Genomic DNA, 25,035 nt, shown 5'->3' on the forward strand with positions numbered 1-25,035 from the left:
TTTATTTGGTTTAAATATGCTGTATATCATATTTCTGCTCTTTAAAAAAAGAAATACTGCTAGTAACTGCACTCATAAATCAAAATAAATGCATGGCTTTCTGACTCGCTGTACTAACGGCTCAGCTCTTATTTTTGTTCCATATTTGTATCTCTTCTCACTGCACTGAAGCCAAATAAAACTGAACAAGTTGATATGGTTAAATGAACATAAAGGAAAGCATGACCCTTGGTCTCATCTGGCATTACCAAACAACTGAGTCAAAATACAATTTCTATTACAGATATATAGAATGGGTTAGGAGGTAAATAATATAAAAATGTTATAAAACAGAGCTGTTATAATTAAAAGACCTAAGCAGCATGTTTACACCTGTAGCCAGCTGTTTCTTCCAATATAAGGACGTAGCAAATCAGAAGAAATAAGTTGCTGTGCTGAGATTTGGAGTCAGCATTATCGGCAGGAGAAATGGTCACGGAAGCCTTATATACAACCGGATTTTGCAATGTAAGTGTCCGAGCTGCACTGCACCTCATAGCTGTAAGACCCAGCTGTATTTGCAGTTGTAAGTACATCTTTTGCAACAACAGAGGTGCTATCAGTGGCCCATTTAAGAGTCTTCTTAGATCACAAACTTCTTCCTATACTGTTTGAGCCCTACATTTTCTTTTCATTTTACTTCCTTCTATCCAAAAATAATATACAAATTGGTGAGCATGGCTGAAGTAAACAATCTTGTTTATCCAAAGGTCAAACTATCTATAGTAAATATTACGTGACTGAGGGACTAGTCCTTTACCCAACACACCCTTTTGGTCTTTTCACTTAGTCACACAGAGTTCCAATTTGCAATGATGTAAGAAAAGCATATATGCACACAAAAAATAATTTCAGCATCACGTCATATCTCATGGAGTCCTGTTGCCTGCCGATATTTGCAACTGTCTTGCTTTTGCCAACTGAGGCTTTTTTTAACCCCAGATCTTAACATGTATCCAAGAAAAGATATTTTTACTGCTCATATTTTCAGAGGTCTGATTAGTTTTCCAGAGCCCTTATTAGAAAAAGAACAATCCAACATGGAGAAGAATCAAAGTCCTCAGATATGTAGCTGTGTTCTCACAGACACAAGGTACTGGTTAACTCCTCTTTGTTAAAAGAAAGACACAGACAGAATTAATTCTCCTTCGTATTCATTAAGCTTATCTAGAGGTAGGTAACTAATAATATACTGAAGTGAAGACTCAGTGGAAAGCAGAGAATGTGGGTCATCATCATGAAGTATCACATTTTGGATTTATGAAATACTTCTGTGGAAAGCTACGGTCCTGAATGACAAGTGAATGGCAGGTTTGATGAAGAAAAAACATTACTTCTAACTTTACTTGAGTTCTAGAAACTGTGGTACCAAAACACCCACCTCTGCAAAGTGATTTGTAACCCCTGTTCAAGTAACAGCTCATTCGGAAAGCTAACTGGAAGTCATAAAGCTTGGGTGGACTTTGGCTTACGGGACTCCAGCAATTCAGATAATCTACCTGGTTTACAAAGGAGGTAGAGGAGGACCTCCCCTCCTAATAAGGGAGGTCACAGTCATGAGCATTTTTATCATCTGTCAACGTGTTTAGGGAGCTCTGGCAACACATGGCTCTGCCAGCTTCCTAGTAATTTCAAGTAAACAGCCAAATTAGTGCAAATTGTTCTACTACCAGCAAGGGCAGTGAAAAAAAAAAACAAAACACAAAACAGACCAAAACACCACCAACATTTCAAGAACCGAAACAAGGAAACATTATGTAAAAGGAGGTGGAGTGAGAATAAAACCAGAAACTAGTAGACAATAAAAATGGACTCAAATCCAATCCTTATGTTTTTATTCAGGGCGAGCTCCCACTGAAGGCAGTGAAAACTTTCCTGAGAACCTCAGACTTCGGCGAGAGATAAGACTTCCAATTTTAATGAAGGGCTGAAGAGACCTTCATACAAGATGAATCATATGTTGTCATTAAGTAAATTAATCAGCTACAGGGCAAGCTCTAAGCAAACCTCAACATGAAAGGCAGGCTAGCTTGAATACAGGCCTGCTAGGGGGTAATAAAGAACTCTTCCCCCTAAAAATTCCACTAGAACAACTGTATTGTGGTTGCAAGTTGATCTGTTTCCACAGACGAAACTCTCTGGGAGTTTCCAGGTAACTGGTTTGTGATATCTACCATATGACACTCCTCTTAGACTAACTGGAAGATTACTGCATGGGTGCGGCAAGCTCATGTTCCTTGAACGGTTTAGTATCAAGAACATGACACTTTCTTTCAATGGTCAGCTTGATATAAACTTTAAATCCATCTGCATTATTTGAAAATTGAAAAAAAACGGTATCTTTTAAAAAGTTGATGTGATATTCGCATCCACATGGTTCTATTCCTTACACACGATGCTTGTGAAATAAATATAATACACTGAAGCACAAAGCCATCATATTAAAAAAGCCACAATGCACTATCCATCCAACTGTAATGCAGGACCTGTACCTTTAAACAGACCCACTTTTCACGAGGTAACATTTGAGATTTATATATTGTTTTATGTGTAGCTACAATTAAAAAATTATTTTTTTGTTAAAATTCTATCCACTTGCCCACTAACTTAGGCTTTATACAGCAGTAGGTATTGTATATCAAAGGGCATATGAATGAAAGAGAACAGGTACATTTACAGTCTTTCATCACAGTCTGATTTGATGCAGCTACTTCTCAGCGTCTGCAGCTCTGTAGTTGCATAAATAATTGGCAACTACTGACAGCCCATTCAAAGCAAAAGTAGTAAAATCTGTATCAGTAAAAAAGAAAATCCAGAAGATCAGAGACTTCTTTTACATATTTTGTTCAAATCTCAGCAAGATTGGTAATGGCAAGTTGGAAAATAAGTGTTTATGTTTAATATGCAGGTTTGAAACTAGACATAAAATCTGAGAGTAGAGTTTGGTGATTTAGAGAGCAATTAAACATGTATTTGCTCATATGGCTCAAGGAAGAAGAAACAGTTTTCATTGTTCTGATTTAAAGTCCCAGTTAATCTGAAAATATCTTTAAGTTTGAAAAAAAAAAGAAAAGAAGAAAAGGAATTAGATATCTTTCATTATTTATAAGCATCACCTTACCTTACATCTCTTGGTAACTGCTGTTTCTAGATGACTTTGGCAGGTATTTTAATTCAGAAATAGTTTCAGCAATACATGCCATTACATCTTCTCTTTAAAATAAAGCACTTTTTCTCTTTTCCTCAGACAAAGTATGTGGGCTAAAAGAGCTGCAGCGTCTCTGTTCAAGCGATTTCATGGACACTCAGAGGCTTTCTTTCTACTGTATGAAAGTTAAATCTGAGTAAGGAAGGCATTTTTCCTGTCCCGGAAATCACTATAACCAAAACCAATGCTGAGCTAATGAGAAATGTTTCTTCCATGTGTTCTGTTTGGCAGACACTGCAAGTCATATCAAGGAAACACGTGATGTTTATAAATACAATATGGCTCATGTTGTCATAACCTCTCAATGACAAAAAGAGCATTAGAAAAAGCAGACAGCAAAACAGCAGGAAAGATGAGATTTATATCATTTGGAAGGTCTCTATCAGATAATAGAGGTATTAGCATTTGCTTTTTTTTTTTTCTCTTCCCAAAAGAAAACAAAGTTTTATAGTAATAGGATCAGTAAGGCAAACACATGGCAATTTATATAAACGCTGTCCTGTAGGCATCCTAGCACTAAAATGCATTCATCCAATTTATTGCTTGACTACTTTTCCAATAAATACTTTTGTTCTAAATACCTTTACGTGGTTGAAGGAGCTGTTATTTTTTTTCAGCCATACTATGCAATGCACAAATGTAATTTTGGCAGCATTTGCAGTTTTGATGCTTATTGATGTTAAGATCACAAACAATCCAATGACAAGAAGTTAAACATCTCAAAGAAGCTGGATGTATGTTTACAGGTACCCTAAGAACACAGAAGGATGATCCCGCTTTTATTATCTCTCTATCTTGCCTGCAAACCATCACTGAATTTCAGACCCCTTGGATGCTTTAAATTTGGGGGGAGTTGTTTGAGGGTATCTAGCACTTCTAGGGTTTTTTGAAGTTCACATATTGCTTCTAACTCTAGAGAGTTAAACTGTTAGCAACCTGCTAGCCAGGCACTTTCAGGGGAAAAATGAACAGTTGCTGTTGCGCAATTTCATTAATAAAAGCTATTCAGCACAACAGCTTACCCAACATATCAAATGCCTGTCTCATTTTACTGTACAACTCACTTTAACTCATCCCCTCACACTTTGGCAGCCCGACCCCCCGTGGCTGCCAGGAACATCATCACCTTTTTGCCATTCTAACTCCCAGAAAATGTGGAGTTTCCAGGTACCCCCTGCTCCCCCAACTCAGCTCTGACTCGACTTGCCCTAATTGTTCTTTCTTGGAGAAAGAGTCTCTTAGAAAAAAATCCAAAACACCTCAAAGTGTATCTCGATACAACTGCAGCCACAACGCGCATTCTTTGGGTGTTCTGGCCTCACCCACCCAGCAGAGGTCTGGGATAAAGCACTGACCTGCTAAGCTTTTAGGCAAGTCAGGGAATTAAACAAAAACATGGTGGGTCCAGGACATTTTAAACCAAAGTGTAACCCACAGACTTTAGTGCAGGTGGTTGGGAAGAGAAAGATTGCCAAACAAAATAGCCACCGGGTTGTTATGAAGTAAAAATTCCCCCCTGATACTCAAAACCGGCAGGCAGATGAAGCCCAAAACAAACCACTGCATAAACCAACATTATTAGTATCCAACTGTGCCGCCAGAAATGCAGACAAGTTGCAATGACAGAATGGGGAGATTATAATTTAGGATTCTTCCCCTTTCAGACGCTCCATAAGAGCAGGGTGTAGGGAACGAGGACAGGAAATAGGCTGTGCACATTCGATGGGGGAATCACTTCCGCCTGGGTCACCAGGGGCTCACAGCAACAACCCAGGATAAAAGGAGCTGTGACACTTCCAAAGAAATCCAATTCATTCAGCAACATACAAAAATCTGCCGTCAGTTCTTTAGTGTCATCTGTTGATGTTGAGTCTATACACCATCGCTGAATGGGAGAAGAGAGGCAACCTGGACCCTACACCTAGTAAGTCTGAGAAAGCCTTCTCCTCTTCGAATCTATGCAAATCACAAATGTTAATTCTAACGGCACAGACCAGCACGGCTGTGTGCATGCATTTGCACTGGAATTCAAAACAGCGCCAGAGAGAATAAAAAGATGTTCTAAACATTTGGACACGAGACAGTATTTTGCCAAAAGAAAGTATTGTTGCACAGAGAGCTAGAAAGCGCTGGTAAACGTTACAAGCTCAGGCGAAGGAATAAATGAATGAAATGCAGAAATGCGAAGACCTGTTTTTCCAAAGAAAACAGCTGCTACAGATTTTCAGTGTACATTTTGGGAAAGGAATAATAAAAAAAGGCAGATCACAAACACAAATATTCCGTGAGACGGCCCTATGTGGCTACCTCTTGCTTGAACTGCATTCAACATGGCAGACCTGTCAAACAAACCATGCTCTTCAAGATGTAAACGGCCACGGCACAGTATCATTAAGCAAGTAAGGCAGTCTGAAGGATTTCAAGAGAAACGGTCCTTTAGAGCTTGCTTAGACCCTGTGCAAAATCCCTTTTCTCAAGCCCATCCAGAAAAATGCATGAAACAGAAATAAGACCAGGAAAATTAGAATTAATGGACATGAAAGCTAAGTGGATTTGATAGGAGATCTGAAACTCACAGATCCAATATTCCTCTTGCACATTCTGAGTCTTCTTGTCCATATGGATAATACTTAATACTTCAAGTGTTACTGCCAATTCTTATACAGGTCTCACATCTGTTTGGTAGTTAAAACAGGTGTCCAAGCTGGCAGCTAACATTATTTTCTGAGATTATTTTGGGTCTGTTACATGGAAATGATTATAAATCACATGAATAGAAGCCTGAACATCATCAAACCCAGGGATAAAGGTTCCAAAGGGACAAGAAGGCAAACAGTAGAAAAATCTGTAAAGGCAAAACTTTCCCAAACCTCAAAAAAACCCAAAGCTTTAACTCACATATGGCAGGAGATACAACCACATTCACAGTATCACCGTGGAAAAATGTACTTACAATGACTAATTCATGATATTTTAAATACTCTTCTTTCAACCAGTCTGACAATAAGCTGCTTTTCTGTAGGTTTTTTTGAAACAGTTAACCACGATGCAAAGCACAGTGTTTACAAGAGTTACTCCCTACTTTCGACTGTCGTGAATTTAGCACTCATATATCACATGAAATGGAAGAACATCGATTTACCCAATGCAAAGACACACAAACACAAAAGGAGGGATAAGAAGCAAAGGTTTTTCAACAATCTTTTGGGTACCATGCAATACCAGTACATAAAATGTACACGTTTCTCACTTAGTCCCCCAGCATTTCCACCCCCTTTAATCCGGTTTGCTATGGAAAGAGGGACAGGTAATCCATCTGCTTATTGGTGGTTGTCTCCTCTGACCTAATAACATGTGAATCTGCAGGCAAATTTCAACCAGATTTAACCAAAGGGTTAAATTGTACGGACTACTGTGTCCATACAAATTTTGCAAAATTAGAGATTTGCAAGATGACTCTAAAGTACTTCTGTTGAATAGATGAAAAGCTGCAGCGTGGGCTCCAGCTTTTTAGACTCTGGAGGATGAGCATTGGAGAGAGCGTTATTACAGCCCTCTACTTTGGGAAAAGCCTCAGTTAGGATCTGAGCATTGCTGCACGAGGAAGAACCCAACCAGAGGACACACGTCCTCAGACAAACAAGTTTCATTATTTCCGGAGCTCAAGAAATCACTTGTTTCCATGCTCATAACTTTGAAGTGCAGAAGTTCACATAGATCAAAGGGAAAACTTTTTGCATGTTTCTCCACAAAGACCCTGTGAACATCCTGGCTCTGTCTTCACCTCTCAGACCAGAATGACAAGAAATTTGCCAATGCAAAGGAAAAGCCAAATGAAAAAATAGCTGTTTTGTTGGATGTACAGAATCTTGAAATGGCATCTTTGTCGTTTCAGCAAGCAAAATACAATATTCTACCATGAACCACCACTTCTGCAAAGATCATCACTTTGTCAGCAGTATTTCTGAGTTATGGCCAATGAGAGGTAACTCAGCCATAATCAGGAGATGTCAAGTGTGCGTCTCTGTTGTACAACACCATATTTTATAATAAGCAATACAAATTATTACAGGTTTTGCACAGAAGCAGTGCCTCTATTCAAAACAACTCTGTTAGGCAGTAAATGCCTGGAAGAGGGCCAAAGAAGTAATCTTTACTTTTCAATATATGTAGCTAACACAGTAGTCAACCATCTCTGAAAACAGGTCTAGAGCACACAAATAAAGCCACAGCAGATACATTCAGCATCCACTGCACACGGAACAAGAACAGTATAGCATAACTTCATAAAGCCACAGTGAAATTGTTACATGACTTAATGTCGTAATGCACAATGATGGTATGTTGTGCCTTTGAATATGAATGAGATGTATCGGATACATCCAGTTACTGCTACAGGAATATAACTAGAATTGAAGAATTTCAGGACCTTAAAGAAGACCCTAAAAACTATCACATTGTCCCTTTGAAGCATAGCTATTTGCTCTCTCATGTTGTGTGTGCAGCAGTGCGAATAATCAACTAATTAGATTTCTGACCTATCAAAAGGACCATTTTATAATTGAAGTACATAAATGAGAGGTGGTTGAGAATACTGCCTGTAAATAAACTATTGCAATCTTTCTAAAATAATGAGGCCCTAAACTGTTGAAACAGCAGAAGTGCTTACATGAAATATTAATAATAAAGCAGTGAGACATGCTCAGAATTGATAACGAAACCAAGAAGCAAATGTACAATTAAGCAAATCGCTTCACAGGAAATTTTCCGTGCAGTTGAATCTGCTTTGGAGCACACATAAAAGCCACAAAGCAGGTAGGACAGTAGTGGCACTCTCTTCTGGCCCCATCAAGCTCATTTGGTTGTAGCATTTCCTGGGGACAGACCTTGGATGGGTGGGGAGGAGATGAGGTTGTGTAATCTCACCACCACCATCCCCTGCTTAACATTAGCTGTGGGTAACACGGTGGAAGAGGTGCTGCACAGCTGCATCTCCTGCCCTCTCGGCATCAAGGTGGGAGATAACAGTCCAGCAAAAGACAGGGACAGTGACGGAGAGAAATCGAATGTTTCAAACGCCTTCTCTATAATTCCCCACTACAAAATGTTCACTTGAAAATGCAAATATATTACCCCTTTTTCATTACAGGTAGAAAATTTTAGACAAAGACCATTTACACCACAACGGGTATTTATCAGAATTTCCTATTTGAAACGGTCATTTACAAAGTGTTTCAATAGACTTCAGGCTAGGTACATCTGCTCAGCCACTGCAAAGCAGCCCACGCTGAAGCCTTGCTGGAGTGAACTAACACCATGCCATACTTCGCTGTAAAGGGTTTGGAAACACAAAATAAGAAGTTGTATAAACTCTGAGCACGGTCTGTGTCCCAAAATAAGTAATTAAAGGCTATGTTTTGATTCACATGCTTTAATGCTAGTAAACAAGAACAAAAAAAAAAAAAAAACCAAACAAAACAGCTAATGCTCAGGGCAAGTAATTGAAAAAAGCAAAGCAGTTAAGAAACATTACGGTAAGCATTATCAATTCCCTCTTCCGTATACGTGTTGTACACATACCCCCGATTTCATGAATTTGTTGTGTACATGTTACAGTTAAGAATTTAAACATTTAACATAAAAGCTGGAGAAAATAGGAGTATAAACGCAGCACTCGTACTTACCCTTATATCTCCATTTACAGCTCTGGAAGTGTGATTAAACGCGTGTGCAGGATCTTTGTTGTAAACTTTAAGGAAAGATCGGTCTTGAATATTCCTGGAACCAAAAGAATCAGCAATGATAACAGATGAAAGTAGCTTTATTTAGTTTGTTGCCCCAAAGTTTCAGGTAACAGACAAACACAGTAGGTCTGCAGCTGACCTATAAGAAAAACCTAAATGCCATAACTTAGACATACACAAACAAACAAAAGCCTACTTTGATTCTCTTTCCCATGGGAAGTATCATTCCTTCGCTACAACTCCACACCCATAAAAATGAGATAGTGTTAGTTTCTTTCAAGATCCTGCCATAGAGTGAAAACACTTTGAAGACAATAGAGCTTCAACATTTACACGGCACTCAAAAGGATTTAGTTAATATTTACATGTTTTATTGTGTACTCAGCCCACGTGAATTTTTCTATTCTAAGAAGCAAGAATATCAAAAGAAAAGCAGTCTTTCTAACTGCAATTATTCTTGAGGCAATTCTAATTATCAGCTTGCTCACAAACCTGAAAAAAAATCCACAACAGCTAAAAATTCAGTAGCAGATAAATCCTTCCACTAAACTTTGCCTATAATAAAGACAGGGTTTTAAGGTAAAAATAGGAACTACAAAAACAAATAAACAAGCAAAACTTTTGATGAAAGCTACCACAAAAATTGTTCAGGTGGAAAGCCCCAAGAGAATATTTTTGTTTAATTACGACCCAAAGCTTTGTCATTGATTAGTTCGTATTTCAACTACTACATTTAGGAAAGAGTTACGTGACAGCAGTTTTCTATTTTGTTTCAAAACCTACCTTCCAATATTTTTATGGCTTAGACACTTGCAGTGAGTTCTGCTGATTGCTTGTTCACATTTAATCAGTAGCAGAGCCTCCCATCTACGCTCACTTCCATCCTTTCAAAGGTGCGATTCCTTTCATTTCCCAGTAGTGATCTCTAGAGAATTTACTTACACATGTGACTGAATTCCTTTCCCCCAGGTGCAGCTACAAGCCTAGCGAACTGATCTTAATCACTGGGATTATCATTTAAAAATGAAGGAAAGGATTCTTGGGCAGGTCCAATTTCTTTCTTACAATGTCATATTACAATCCGTGATTGCTTTGAATGGGTAGCTAGTCAGAACTTGCGCTGCTGTTGTAGATGTCAAGCAGTTATTAAAGAAACCCCACAGCTTAAGAGACAGATCAGTGCCTTCTGTTTAAGCACTGTAGGGCTGATGAGAAGTTTAGTATTTATGAGTGTTTACTTGTAGACTGCATAGGAAAATAGCTACCCTGTGGCAAGTTCAAGTTCTTCAATTATTTATGGTAACATAAACTGTTTTCCATCTTGCAAACGTGACCCTTTCACTTTGAGACTTGCACTGGGAGTCTCAGTTACCATTTTCTGCCTCAGACTTGAAAATATGTTCTTTTCAATACGAAGCAAGCTCTCTCATCTTCAGTTCAAGAAACAGTATATTATTCATTTAAATAAATTTTATCATCTGCTGTCTTTTCTGTCTGATGGCTATGAGATGGTACCTCAACTAACTGGAGTTTGTTTTAAGAGCATTCTCCGTAAATATTTCTTGTAGAAACATGACACTTTAAAGTAAAACATTGCTGCAGGCAAAGCACCAAAATACCAGGCATTTGATCTCTGAAGTTAATTCTATTTCACCTCATGTTGCTATTCTAAGATAAACATTACTGATAACAGGTATATATTACTGTACTTTTATTATTACTATTATTTGCATTACTGTAGCTCCCAGATGCCCTTGGCATGTTCAAAGGCCTCATTGATCTGTGTGTGCTGTATAAACACCTCAGGAATACAACCTCTTCACCAGCTCACAAGGTGAAGAGAAGACACAAAAGAGAACAGGATAGCTGCAGAAAGATAAGGGAACAAAAAGAAACAAGAAGACCATATTGTCTCCAGCCAGAGGAGCCATACACAGAACCCGGGACCACGGGCATGCTCTGAGTAGGCAGTGCAACAGAGAGAGCGGGAAGGTGGGACTGGAAGGGGACCAGCGCAGGGGCTTTGCGGATGTCAATTGTTTGAAGTGCCTGCGTGAAGGCACTTGTTTGAAAATTAAAGACATGTAGAATGCATGTTGGCATTATTCGCCAAGTGGAAGAAGGTGGCACTTGGTACTGAACAAGAAATGAAAAGTAGTATTGAAGTGGGCTTAGAGGATCCCTCATAATGAAGACAAGTAGTTTATATTTAATGAGATGGAAAAGATGCAGCCAGAGGACAAATGAAAAAAAAGCATGTGAAACAGTCTGCTTGTCAAACTGGGAGAATTTGCTGCTTCATTTGAATGGGTAAGAGCGAACAAGATCACCTGTGTCAACTGCCAAGAAAAGACCATTACAGCAGTTGCTATTAAAAAGCTGATGAGTTAGCTGAGTGTTTTTTCACTACGTGGTGGGAAAGGAAAGGCTGCATCATAGGGATGTTATGCAGAAAAAATCTGAAATCTACACTGGATGCAGACCCTGAATCACTTTAAGAAAAGGGGCGGGCTATCGGCTTAAGTAGAAAGATAGTGCTTCGACCCCAGTGACTTAAAAAGAAAAAAAGAAAAGGGGAAGGAGTGTGATGGCCTAATGATGGAGAACATAAGCTAGGCTGACACTAATGGTCCATGAGACTATATTAAAAGAGAAGATAGTTTGGACAGAAGAGGTAGGATTCACGTCAGCCAACTACAGACATTCACAAGGAAGACATCAACAGCTAGGTTTTCTGGCATGTATAATTTATCAGACAATTTTATAGGATTAGTCACAACCAGCTCAAAATGTGGAAGTAAAAATCTCCATTTGGTCAGCTGAATCCCATTCTAAAGGGATGGAAACAGATTAGCAATGTAAGATCAGTCATAGAGTAATAAGTTAATAAAAGACAAAGCAAGGGAAGCAACGAAACAGATGGAAAAATAAATAGGAGAGTGACCCAAGTAGATACGATAATTCAACTAATCCACAGGGATAAGATGATGGAGACAGGTACAGACGAGGAAAAGGAAGGAGGACAAAGCCCTGAAAAAACACAACAGAAAATCAATGTTTGAGAAGAGGACCTCTCAAATGATACCCGAAAGGAGAGGAGAGAAACATGAAGAAATCAGGAAAGAAGAGCAATTGAAACAAAGGGAGAGCAACATTTCAAGAAAAAAACATTGAAAGTAAACATTGAAAGTAAATGAGAGATCTGAGAGAAAAAGGGTGTTCACAAAAGCCGGCCATTTGTTGACTTTGACAATTGCAATGGAACAGTAGGGAACAAAAGACAAGATGGAATTAGAAGAACAAAACCCCAGACAGGTTGGAAATGGGTCTAGGACAGAATTAGAAGAGAAAAACTCCAGCCAACAGTTGTAGTGATTGCTCAGTGCAAGAGAGAAAGGTGCTGGGGTGGGAAGTGGAAATGTATGTTGGGTTCAGGGACAGTTTTGTAGGGACGCACGAAAACATGTTAGCAATATAAGAGCAGTCATGGAGTAATAAGTCAATAAAAGACAAAGCAAGGGATGCAAGGCACAGAGGAACGTGAGACAGCCTCCAAAGAAGGTGGAGAGCTTAAAGAGGTGACAAACACCTGTGTTTAAGACAAGGAAGAAAGAAGGGAATTGAAGGAAGACATGGCAAGTAAAGGAGAGAAAAATCATACTTCATTTCATCTGTTCTCTGAGGGGAGACACTGGCAAGATCTTGTGAAGAGTAAGGAACAGAAATAAAGAAATTGTTGTGGAAATTATTCAAAACCAGTGAAAATGCAGCTGTTAGTGCATTCTTTGGACTCCATTAAGCTGGAATTGCTGACGTTTCCTTAGTGAGAAGGGTGGCAGAACTGAAGGAGGGAATTTTGTTATGGAGGAAGTCAGCTGGGTCGTGGGATTTCCTCTAGAAATGCTCTACAATGCAGCCATAGGAGCAGAGGAAGCAGATGTTGGGACTGAGCCAGGCCTGAGGTTGGCAGAGTGACGCCTGCAATGGGAGCAAGGGAAAAAAAGGTGGAGTGGTATTAAGATAATCAACAACCACATTCTCGGGGGCAGGGAGGAGATGAAGTCATAAACTGTTAGTCTGAAACTCAAGGGAAGATGGAGGGATAAAGTGAGATAGAAGGAGCCGATGGGCCAGATGACGGTTGGCAGTAATGTGCTTTGCAACAAAGACGTAGTAACCCGTATCTTGATTTAATCAGTTGATCCAGTCTTGTGAATAGACTGTTTGATGTATAAGAAACTTGAGCACATGATGAATGATGCTGCAAAAAATCAGATGGGTCTTAACATAGGCATTACAGTGGTGAAACAGGGGTGTGGGAGTCTGCAAAGCAAGGAAGATAAAAAAGCAGAAACTGAAATCCAAGAGGCTGGCTAATGACAAGACACTGGATAGACAGCCTGAAGAGAGCAAGACAGAGGAGAGAAAATCGAGTGCGGTGCTGTTCAAAGACTTAGAGGAAGAAAGAGGGAATTGGAAGTGGCAAGGCTAGAAAAGCTCAAACTTGCTTTTTTAACTGCAACATGATATGGAGAAGCACCAGAGCCACCAGATCTCAGGAAGAAACAAGGCAGCAGCGGACGGTACAATTCTCTTACTTTCACATCATCTTCCTGCACTAGTGGTAGACTGGCAGAGAGAAAACACCTTTTCTACTTTCTCCTTCATCTTCTTACGCTCCTCGGTCCATTCTTTTCATCACATAACTTCTTATGAAAAGGATGGCACAAAGGCCCACCATATTTCCTTGCATAATTTTATAGGGCAGAACATGTCTGAGGTGTGCCTGAGAGTTTTGTTGCTATGTGATGTGGGACTTTCTAGGGACCCTAAGAACCTGGTCCCTCTGCTCGAAGAGCGCAGACATCAGGACTGAAAGAACATGGTTAATTAAGCAGCTGCAATCCCACAAAATAAAGGATAGAAAGATGCACCCAGATGTTAGTCAGATCATTTATTGACCAAACTCTGAATTAGTGATGGGAAGTGACTGCATCAGTTGCTGCATCCGGACATAAAATAGGAAGGTGGTGGGGGTGCTGCAGCAGCGGACACCAGTGTCACGGACCTTTAGCACTGTTAGATGATGAATAATGGGCACTGTTGTGAGGACATCAGTGACATTTGTATTTGTAACTTCAGGCTCACAAGGATCAGGCTTGACAGCAAAGAAAAAAAGTTTTTCTGTAAATGTTTGTGTTCCATATTTTAAATATTTATGTCTCAGTTAAAATTCAATGAAATATTAAATATGTGAACCTATACATATTATATGAATATTTGAACAAGGTACGGTATTTATCAATGGCTTGTGCAACAGATATTGCACCTACAGCTGAAGGCAGTGTCAGACCAAACCTCCCATATTACTCAGGTACCACCGAACGTGCCTTTATGTGTCAGGCCACTATCTGTCCGATACTTATCAACTCCACTCCTTTTTATTCTGCAAGTGCACTACAAAACACCCCAACAAACCCAACAGCTGTTTACTTACCTCACATCACACAATTCATAGTATATGTTTCTGCTCTCATCCTTGATGTAAATGGCCACACTGGGCGACTCCAGCATTTTCATCGTCAGCTGCTGGGGGAAGGCACTTACAAAAAGGGCACGAATTGTGTCTGTGCTTGTGATTTCATTCGGCATCCTCAACTGCTTTGTTTCATCTCCATACTGAAGGTATAAAACACCTACAAGAAAAATATAATAACAAGTTATGTATTCTTAAGTGCACAGAAATGATCTGGGCTTCAAAGCCCATGGGGACACAGACCAAGCCCATAACAAGTAGAGAAAAATCAGCTCACACTCCTTACTCATAAAGCACATACAACATTTTCTTTTTCAACACGCTATTGGACTAGAGCGTAGACCAGTGATACGGTTGTGCCTTGATAAATATGTTTGCTCCAGTACTGCACTTTGCTTGGAAGTCTTTTTTTACTGTTCTTCAGTTAGATAAATCGGAAGTTTACCTTAAGAAGGATAATGGAAAATCCCAAACACACCAGTCTGCTCTGCAGTGGAGGGTGTTGGTAAATCACAAGGTGGGGTTTTTTTAAAGCAGTTGAGGGAAAACTTTATACTTTTATATCACCCATTTCCCCCTAAACATAAATTTTGCATTTTAACCTCACGCTTACCCAACAAAACACCCCAAAACCAGATTTCTATTTATCACTAGTAATTTTATATTCACAATGCAGTTTGCTGGCATTATATAGTATAAAGCCCTAGGTGAAACTTCTAGCAGGAGCAAAACTGAGGTCTCACACAAAATCAAGAGCAATTTTGGATCCTTTCAGTTTCACAGCAGTGTTAGTAGTCATCCTTAGCACTTGGGGAGAAACACGAGTAATCTTAGATGCTGAATTGAAAAATATGGACATTTTTATTCACTCAAGACAAAAAAACCCCACCATTCTGATATAGCTAACTCTATTTCAAGGAACAGGAGGCTGTGAGATGCTCGGTAATGGAAAAAAAAAACTATGGATAATATAGACCAGGGACTCAGTGAAGGGATACTAAGTACTTCTTCCATGATGCCTGTGTAGGCCCTGCCAGGGCTATGCTGATTCCAGCAGAACCAGTGGGTGTCTACTCCACTGGTCGGTACTGCACAAGCGTGACTCATTAGCTTTGCTACAGCCCAGTCCCACACCATCTCACACTACAAAGCCCTCCAAGGACTGATGCACTGAGAAAAGCCATCTCAATCAACAGTAGAAATCAGACTGGACTTGACGGGGTTAATTAGCTCTGACCATGCTGGGTCTGGCTCCTAAAGACTACCAAAAGGTCTTCTCATGAGCATCTCCAATGTGGGAAGGCTCATAAGGACCTGCACAGCAGGAAACAGGCTGCCACAGGATTGCGGCCAAACTACGAAACTTCCTGGGATCGCCAGCACTAGGGAGTAGATGCAGAGGCAAATGCTCAGCCGAACTACTCTGGATACAAAGGAAACAGGAACTGGTAAGCCCAGCTGAGCCTACATATTCAGTCCGTACCCAAGGCACGGATATCCTGCCTGGGCATGGATTGATGAGAGCACACTGTGCTCTTTCTGAGCCATCTCAGGTGCCTCTGTACAACGCTGCGTTGTGCCAGGAAGAAATACCTTTATTCTCTTGCCATCTGCAAGAGATGGAGCAGGTATAGCTTCTGCAGCGGTGTAAAAAGACTACAATGGCAGATCACAGAATCACAGAATCTTTGAGGTCCGAAGGCACTTGTGGAGGTTATCTGGTCCAACACTGCTGCTCAAGCAGGGACACCCACAGCCAATTGCCCAGAATGGTGTCCAGTCAACTTTTGTGTATCTTCAAGGAGGGACACTCTACAACCTCTCTGGGCAACCATTGCCAGTGCTTGGTCACCCTCACAGTGAAAACATGTTGCCCAGTGTTCAGAGGGAATCTCACATGTTTCAGTTGGTGCCCATTGCCTCTGGTCCTGTCACGGGAAATCACTCAAAAGAGTTTGGCTCTGTCTTCTTTGCACCCTCCCTTCAGGTATTTTTATACATTGATGAGATGTCCCCCTGAGCCTTCTTTTCTCCAGGCTGAACAGTCCCAGTTCTCTCAGCCTTTCCTCATAGGAGAGATGCTCCAACTGAGTTAATCATCCTTGTGACCCTTTGTTGAACTCTCTCCAGTATGTCCATGTCTCTCTTGTACTGAGGAGCCCAGAACTGGACACAGCACTTCAGGTGTACCCTCACCAGTGCTGAGTAGAGGGGAAGGATCACCTCCCTCGACCTGCTGGCAATATTTTGTCTAATGCAGCCCAGGATACCATTGGCCTTCTTTGTTGCAGGGGCACATTGCTGGCTCATGGTCAATTTGGTGTCTACCAGGATCCCCAGATCCTTTTCTGTCGAGCTGCTTTCCAGCTAGGTGGCCCTCAAGATATAGTGGTGCATCCACTTTTCAGACATTTTGCAGCTCAGAATGAGATGGAAGAGAAAAAAAATGCAGAAAAGAAAGCAAAAAATACCACTGAAGTTTGTATTTCCACCAGCTGTCTGAGAGGCACTGCCACAGCTAAATGCTTTGTAAATGGGTCAAAAGCTATCTAGCCATTGGAAAGTATTTGGAAAAGGAATATAGTATCAGATCTGCTCAAGAATTAGTGATCACAGAAACATCTACACTGAATTCACTGCAGCTCATGTAGATATACAGTCATGGCAGTTTTACACCTCCCAGTTTGGATGCTGCTAGTGACATAATGGGAGGACAGCATTCAGGCTGAACTAATCACTAAAGTCTTTTATTACATTTTCAGGCAGATTTGGGGGCCTGAGCAGATTCTGTGCTGCCATGCCTTGGCATCTACCAATAACCAATACAGGTGGGCTACTACTTTACACAAACAGAATTCACCATAGTAATTGCAGTGCAGGTGCACTGTATGTTGTTCTCCCATGGCCAATATAAACAGCAGGGTTGGGAACACAAGGTCCTCAATATGGTTACCACCAGTCATTACCAAATCTCAGCAAATCACAAAACTTCAACGGTAACTCAATGATTCTCACTTGAAAGTCATCAGCAATGGGATGGGCAGTTGATAGTCCTGAGATACAAACACTGAGCAAAAGCAATGGGAAAATCTTAGGTCCTAGAATACAAAGGCATTTAATGAAAAGAAAAGAAGGCATTTTAATCTAAGATGAGCCCTCTTTCCCCTTAGTCTTTACTATTTTTTGTCCCTATATTGTCCATAATTGCTGTAGAGGAATGAACATACACATAGGCAGATGTTCTTACAATCAGTGGGTAGGTAATTGTGCTTGCACCTAGGGAATGAAGATGTTAATTTATACTAATAATACTAAACAGACTACTCAACATTACCTAACCATTACACAATATTAGGCCAGTTTTATAAGATGGAGCTGTTAACATCATTTTCCTACTATTATCAAGAGCTGATACTTTTTCTTTCATTAAGATTGCAATCAGACCCTTTATGAATCCTACTACAAACTTCCATTTTAATTTCAGTGGAAAAATGATTTCAGACTGAAAAGTCACTAGTTTTCTTTCAAAGACTGAGGAGAATTTTATTTTTAATGCCAATATTTAATGGGTTATTAAACTATTTTTCCTTTCTTTCTATCTTGAGACATCATTTATTTCTTTATGTTCTGGGTAAAACTGGCTTTTTAGTGTTCATTCAAATATTCTATGAAGATAACATTCTTTAGAATTCAGAAACTAACTATATTTGTAAAAAAATTAAGTACACATGTGATTGTATTTATTTCACTGTTCCAAGAAGTGCATAAACATACTCATTTTTGATCATAGCTTTCAGTTCTTAGGAAGAACATAAGGAACCTTCTACATTTTGGCATTTGAAACTTTCTTGGATTAAATAGTGAAAAAAGATTTTTTTGGCTAAAAATATGGACTCTGCATATCAGCTTTGCGGGTGTGTGTGACTCTCCTTTCTGCCCAGTTTAAAAGTTAGTGCAGAATTCAGAAAATGCTGGTTTTGCATTTCAGACCACTAAAAATATGCTGAATATTGAGCTACTGAAACCATTAACTCAAAAGAAATGGTAGAGTTGAAAAATCTTCCTTATACAGAAGTCTAAATCATTTCAGAACAGTCTTGACTCTGCCTGTCCTCCAACAGTCCCACAAAATATTGATCCAAAACAAAATTACAGTTATCTTTGGGTCTTGGCTTTTCAAAGCAAATATGAATGTTATTCAAAAAGATCATGCCTTAAAATATACAGCTTTAATGTACAACTCAGAGAAATGTTTTGGCCACAGTCTTACTGTAGGGGTAAAAGACATTTTCAAAGGCACAATAAATTCTTTTTTCCTTACTCTCCCTTAAATCACATGCCTTTAAATAAAACTACTGCCTTTCCTCTTGAGTTGTCTGATCCATATCATGATAGAGCAATGCTTTAGGGCATTTCCCATTTGACGAAACTAACTGCTCACTTCTAAAAATCCAGCTTCAGCATGACAGGATAAAGAGACTCAAAATCCATTATTTTAAGTCATTGACGTTATTTTTCTCCCACACATTGCTCTGCTGAAACTCTGAACACTGGCAATACCCACAGGCCCAACATCATGGAAGCTGCTGCAGCTCTGAGGTTTGTTTTACCTTCAGCTAAAAAATTACTCCCATGGAGATTTAAAGCAAGAAGAAAGAGAATCTAACTCAGACATGGCTTTAGTTAGGGCACAGCATATATGCCAGAAAAGCTGCTGGAAAGAAAGTTAAACACAACGAATGTTAATGTCTCCATGTACCCTGAAGCCCCTCTTGCACTTACACTTCTGTTACAATGGATTTACCCGAAACATGAAGATTGTGATGAGTTTTATAAAACACAAAACAAACAGGACTGCAAAATGCCCTGCTACTCTAGAGGACAGGTATGAAGATCAGTGTGAACGAGGAAACTACACCATGCAACTATTTTGAAAGTCCAAGTCAGACAACACTGAGGCCACCACTTCTAGGTGCTGCTAGATACCACCAGCCCTGAGCTTTCCTACAGCTACAAGGCAAACCGTGATGTTAACCTTTCCCCTTCACCATGCTGGTATAACTCAGTTTCAGAAATACCTCTGGAGTTTCTGATCGTTCTTCACCCTTTGGGCAACAGGCCACGGCATTAAGCACAGGCCATAGCTGAAAACATTTATGTGTAAGCCAGGCCTTAGAAACTCAAACCTCTGTACAAATTGCTTCACAACATTCCTGTCAACAGAAAGGTATGTTTTATAGTAGGGGAAATTAAACACCCAAGAGGTGAAAGGTCATGTTCAACTAAAGGTTTACAAGCACAAAAACCATATCTGATGATGATCATGCGAACACACCACATGATCACCCTTTCCTTCCCTGCATACAGAGCTCTTTCAAAAATAAAAGACTTTCTGCTCCCTCTTTACCAAGGGTCAGTGAGAGCAGGACTTGTGAAATATTTCGTGATTTCTCTCAGGGCTGGTCTACATGAAACACAATACAGTGCAATGAAAGATGCACTGTTAACCTGATTTACATAGGCAATGCCTCCTGCACAAGCTGAAGCCATCAGCGCTGGGCTTAGAGGGTGCCCAGAGCAGCCATCCTACACCTTCAGTCCAGCTGGCCCAGCTTTGAGGACCGCTAATGCTGCGGCTGCAGCTCACGCGGCTGCACCAGATGCATAGCAAGACGCTCATCTCAAACACTGCCCCTGGGCTGTAAGACCCACTTGGCAGCTGAGGATGCGCCCACGCAGCGCAATGGTGAACCATACCTGAACTCATGGGGTCTAGGCTGGCTTTAGAGCAAGGAGCTGCACAACCAAAACGGCTCAGCACTGCACCCATACCGGTAAGGTCATAACTCCTTAGTTACAACTGGTAAAGGTTTAGTCCTTAAGGCAAAAGTCAACATTATGCCGGCAGCATGACACCACCCAGCTCACATTTCTCAGCACCTCCACCTAATACACGGTGCTGACCTAACACCGAATAAACACCACGTTATCATGGTTATATTGCTAACAATGATCTCAGTGCTGTGCAGCTCAGATGCTTAGAAGAGCTTTAATCACAACTGACTTTTATTTACAGAACAGGAATTATCCTTGCAAAGTGGTGATTTAAGAGAGAAATATGAAGCACATAACAGCAAAGAAAAGTTAAACACCTGGTAAATCAAGAATAAGTTTTAACACACGATTGAGTCATCTTCTGTGACCTTTATAAATATCAGTTAATTCTCTCATACAATGAATTTTAAATGGAAAAATACTGGTACTCACATAATCCTCTCAGCATTCTCTTCTCATAACGAAGAAGAGAAAACTGAGGCAGAGGAGCTAAATAACTCCTCACTGTTATGAAATAAAATACAGTCAAAGCTTAAATTGGAGTTCATGAGCTTCTTTCCTGTGAAACTTCAGGACGCTCTCCGTGTAGGCAGAAATGCAAATTTCTGCACTGAGATATCTACTGACATTTAGCAACACCTTAATCCACAGGCTCCTGTCTGAAGAGAAGTATTAACTGATTATAATATCTGCATTTGTCTGATGTTGGGTGCTTGGGTGCTAGAGCTTTGAAACCTTCCCACAGAACCAGAAATCACTGGCATGATTTCTGCTAGGTACTGCTACTGTCTTCTGACCCAGCCACTCTATGTATCCTCTGGAGATTTCATGTCCAATTTGAAAATTTCAAGTAATTAGTAAAGCCGGTTGGGCTACAGCAATCAAAACCTGGATGCATTGGGAGCTCTGGAATTTCTTTAAATCAAAGGTGCAAAGCTAGGTATAACTCCAACGGGGACAAAATACTTACAGATCTTGTTGGGTGAATAATAACATCTAAAATGTGTATTAGTATATTACGAATTAGTACAGGGTATATAGAAACGGTATTTATGTAAACTAGCAAAGCAAGCTGTCTCTTAAGTTGAAGAAATAGGGAGCACATGGTGAGGAAAAGAAGTGAGAACTGCCAGAAATCACGTTGAGCTATGTTTTGTAAAGTAAATTAAATAACATAATATTGAGTTCGAGGTTGGCAAAGTTGGCACTAGATTTGTTTCACTCTTTACCTGACCATCAGTTAACCATCTCTTTTTAAGATGATGGATAATCTTTGTTTTTTCATGCTGGTGTAGCTTGATCTTCCACCGTATGTCCATTGAGTCACGGCTCTGTCTGCACTTTCCCTTACGCTGAAGTCAGCAGCAATACCAACAAGCAAAAGTGAGAAAATGCACCCTTGTTTCTTCCTCATATTTATGTCAAATCCTTAGTTGAGACTTGCATCAGTTTTAAAAACTAAGGATAACCTTTAAAATCTTGATAATAGCTATTTTTCTTGGGACGCTTCAGGTCAATCCAGAGGGGGTCACAATAAAAACTGCCAAGCATTTCTTCAAAATCCACTTTACAATTTTTTTTTTGTTTTTACCAAAATGCCAAGATCCTTGCAATTTTTCTTTGATTTTTATTTGACAAAATTGTAATATATAAGACTGTAATGGTGGCATAGGCCCATATTGTTCTCCCTCCCCCCAGGTATCAGATAAACAAAGATAACGCACAGTTGGTGTCCTTGTCACCAAATTCTGCAAAAGTTGTGCAGACACAAGTTCACTAAAGTAACAACTCTTGCAGTGTGGAAGAAATTCCTCAATACACAGTTCTTAATTTCCACAGCCTCAAGACTTGACTCTCTTATTTTACCATACACATTTTCAACTAGTCTGAGGTCATTGCCAGATCCTCGTGGTATTTCTAGCCTGAAACACTCGTACTAGCTTCCATTACCTACTCCCTGCTGATACTCTGTCCTCCACATTCAGAAAATGCCTATAAATATCCTTAGCTGTCTTCAAGTACTAAGAGAATCAAAAAGTAGATCTTTTAATGAAATAAACCCAATTATTTATTTTATGTCATTTTCTTACAGAATAGCCTGAAGAGTTTTGCTTAAAGTATTAAGTTGTTTTATAACAATTTCAATAAACACAGGAACTTTTTAATTTAGTCCAGTACTACTCCTTACTGCTATTTCAGCCTTTTCTGCTATTTACAGTGACTTGCAGTAATTCTGCAATAGATTTATTACCTAATGAAAAAACACATGGAAAATTCAGTAGTGTCACATAAAATTTCTATCAAAGCATTATGAGAAATAAAGATTTTTAACTATCACTCAAATACTAGCACTTTTCTACAAACAGATACATTTAGCTGGCTAAGAAGAAAAAGCAAAAACCAAAAAGAAAATGGACAACTTTTTTACATAAAGAAAAACTGGTATTTGTCCTATCTGCAGATAAAACCTGTGAAATAGCCTATTGCCAAAAGACAATTTTGTACATATACCTATGTCAGTGAGTCCATCAAGTGTAGACATTTACTTCTATCAGCTAGAAAGTTTGTGGGAACATTTCAGTTTAACCAGTTCCCCAGGTGGAAAACATTGTTCTGGCAGGATGATGTTTGGATAATAATTGCATCTATACCCTTGCTCTTGCCAGAATAGCCCAACTGACCAGCAAGATGACTTCTTCATATCCCTAACTGACAAAACACCACCAGTAAACTTGGAAGGACACAAAAATCCTGTCATACTTAATGAGACAAAATATAAAAAAAATGACAACTGAACAACTCAGTGAGATGAACTAGAAATCTGATGTGTACGAGAGCTGGTTTTCAGAGGACCCATAGGCTCTGCCACGCTGCGTTTACTCCAGTTCACATTCACCAGTTTAGCGCAATAAAATCAGAGAACTACACACGAACAGGCTCAGGACCTGCCTACACAGGCTCTCACAGCCGCACTACCTTTGCCCACCAGAAGCTGAGCCCCTGACCTCTGAAGAAGCCAGCAAGCCATGGCCAGCCGGCTCCCAGCCAAAGGTAGTAAGCTGGTTAGTACAACTTCAGAGGATGTGTCTGCCAAAGACTACGTAGGCATGTTAAGCATTTACGGACACTGTAAGCAAGTATTTTCCATAGGGACATTTTTGTTAGCAACTTTTAAAGGGGAAATAGCAAAAAAGGCAAGAAAACATCCATTAAATTTCTTGGAATATGTATTATTCCTCTTGAATAAACACAAAGAGAGAGATCCTACTCAATTGCATTTCCTTCCTATATAAATCAGCTGTACCAAACACACATTACTTGAGTGGTGACTATTTTTATAAACCCTGATTTTTAGTACTAATTCATGTAGAATTGATGTGTAGAATGTCACCAGTTTAATACTCCATAGTCATGGAGTATTAAAGTCACGTAGGCCATACATGACTTGGTAGTTCTGGTGCATATAGCAGATTTTCTGTATTTACGGTAGGAATTCTCTTCAATACTTCTGAAGCTATTTCATTTCTAAATAGTTCACTGCTGTCATTAGCAAGTTTAGGGGTTGAGCCATCAGCATGTAAGAGCACAGATGGTTACAGCTTCACACCAGAAATCCACCAATGTGGGCTCTGACACGCAGCCTGACTTTTTGTTAAGTCATTAAGGCCTACATTACACAGGATCTTGGACCTGTGAGCTGAGTTAGTGTGGTTAAGGAGAAGAATGCCAAGAGGTCATTTGCTGGGTTCTCTCCAGTTTGTCATTATCTCTTTTGTACAAGGGGAATAAAAACTCATAATACTCCATGTGCCACTTCAAAACGCTGTGAAGAGGGGAATAATCACTTTCCTCAACCTGCTTGTTGTCAGACCTTAAGTCCTTCCTGCAAAGCTGCTCCCAAGGCAGTCTGTCCCTGCCTATGTTGTCACACAGGCCTATTCTGTCCCTGCTGAAAGATTTCATTTGCCTCTGTGGAACTTCCTGAAGTCCCTGCTAGCTCACTCCTTTGGCTCACTGGGGTCCCAGTGAGTGGCTGGCCGACCCTCCAGCATACTAAAAGCTCTCCCAAACTTAGCGTCAGACTTGATCCTGCTGATGGTTCATTCTATCCCAACAGCCAGGTTGTTGATGTTAAAAAGTACTGGCCCCAGAGTCTACCCCTGAGGAAGACCACTGACAACCAGCTGCCAGCTAGACTTTAAAGCATTGAGCCCTACTCACCTTGAAGGCCACCCATATGTCCCCTGTGTAGCTATAAGGATGCTATGAGAGACGTGAAAGGCCTTGTTAAAGCCAAGATAAACAACATCCACTGCTCTGCCCTCTTCCCCTCAGCTGGTCCATTCATCACAGAAGGTAATTGGGTGGAAGCAATGGTACCAAGTGCTTGTCTTTTATAAAACAGTTGAGTAGTTAAAAATTTATCCAGAAGGGTTCCCATCTTGAGAGTTGCTCAGACCATTGTCCCTAATATCCCAACAGAGAACCCTAATCAGCAGCCTATCCACCAGCCTCTGATGTAGTGATTATTCTCTTATCCTGTTTAAATTGAGCTACTCTATAGCCAAACATGCAAAAGAGAGAGAGAATGAGAACAAAAACAAGAGACAGAGTTACATGATATCACAGAGATCACAGTATTCCCCTTTGGGAAGAGAAACCTGTACTCAGGC

General features: G+C 40.0%; 1 protein-coding gene across 1 annotated transcript in view; it reads right to left on the reverse strand.

Annotated features, from left to right (window-relative positions):
- The window catches only part of KIAA1217, a 102,044-nt gene that overhangs the window by 69,615 nt on the left and 7,394 nt on the right, over positions 1-25,035 (reverse strand). Inside the window, exons 2-3 of the mRNA XM_082498971.1 lie at positions 14,489-14,687; positions 8,932-9,025 (exon numbers count right to left, since the gene is read on the reverse strand). Of these exons, the coding sequence (XP_082355097.1) occupies positions 8,932-9,025; positions 14,489-14,687 (293 nt within the window). The remainder of the gene's footprint in view (positions 1-8,931; positions 9,026-14,488; positions 14,688-25,035) is intronic.

Source organism: Vanellus vanellus (assembly GCF_965231255.1).
Source record: "Vanellus vanellus genome assembly, chromosome: 2".
Classification (NCBI taxonomy): domain Eukaryota; kingdom Metazoa; phylum Chordata; class Aves; order Charadriiformes; family Charadriidae; genus Vanellus; species Vanellus vanellus.